At 42.1% G+C, this 951-nt stretch overlaps 1 protein-coding gene across 1 annotated transcript; it reads right to left on the bottom strand.

The window, feature by feature from the left end:
* Window positions 1-561: 561 nt before the first annotated feature.
* SARC_17313 (hypothetical protein) lies at window positions 562-728 on the bottom strand (the record flags this gene model as incomplete). Its single annotated transcript, XM_014288590.1, has 1 exon — window positions 562-728. A coding segment is annotated over one exon (167 nt), but the record flags the coding sequence as incomplete, so codon positions are not given.
* Between the last annotated feature and the right edge of the window lie 223 nt (window positions 729-951).

Raw genomic sequence — 951 nt, 5'->3', positions numbered from 1 at the left:
ATATATATATCAGTATATTCTATACATCTAACAATAACGGTGCACCCACCTAGAGAATTCTATCCACCTGCCGTTCACCTGCAATTGTACACAGTTGTTTGCAAGAGATAAATGAGGCATTCCCGCGCCTTAAATTGTCCCTGCCATGTACATCACTCAGATATATGCAATTTCACATACATAACTATTAATAGATACACACTGGATTACCAATAGACACATATCGAATTACAACTAAAACACATATGGAACTTCTCACATACGCAACTATACATAGACACATACGCAACTATAAATAGACATACGGAACTCCTTATACACACAGATGCATTATGCATGCGTAAGGAATTGACTACGTGAGCATACCATACTTGGTCATATACTTCACCCCCTGCGGACAGTTCAAGAACCGTGACAAGCTATAGAGCGCCATGGGCGACAGCATTTGCCTCTGCGCTTCTACGAACAGGCGTATACATAACTATAAACATACAGAACTACTAACACACACATACCCGTACCACGATTACGTAAGCACATGCCTACGCGAGCATAACATACCTGGTCATATACTTCACCCCCTGTGGACTGTTCAGGAACCGTGGGAAGCTATCCAGCGCCATGAGCGACAAGACCTGCCTCTGCGCCTTTTGTAGTGTGTTGCTTTCCGCTTGTGTCATCGCAAACACATCGGCGGTGGCGAATTGGTCCAAACTACCGGACCCCATCATAAACTGTTCACGATTGTTATGGAGTTCTTTGGATGTCAAGCCTCGCCTGAAGATGTATGTGAAGTAACACGCACCACGTTAGTGTCTTACAGACATACAGTGGGGCTCTATCATACATACATACATACATACATACATACATACATACATACATACATACACATACATAATTACATAGACACATATATACATACATACACACACACACACACACATATAT

Source organism: Sphaeroforma arctica (genome assembly GCF_001186125.1).
Source record: "Sphaeroforma arctica JP610 unplaced genomic scaffold supercont1.10347, whole genome shotgun sequence".
In the NCBI taxonomy this organism is placed as follows: Eukaryota; class Ichthyosporea; order Ichthyophonida; genus Sphaeroforma; species Sphaeroforma arctica.
This window is presented reverse-complemented; position numbering and strand designations above follow the sequence as displayed.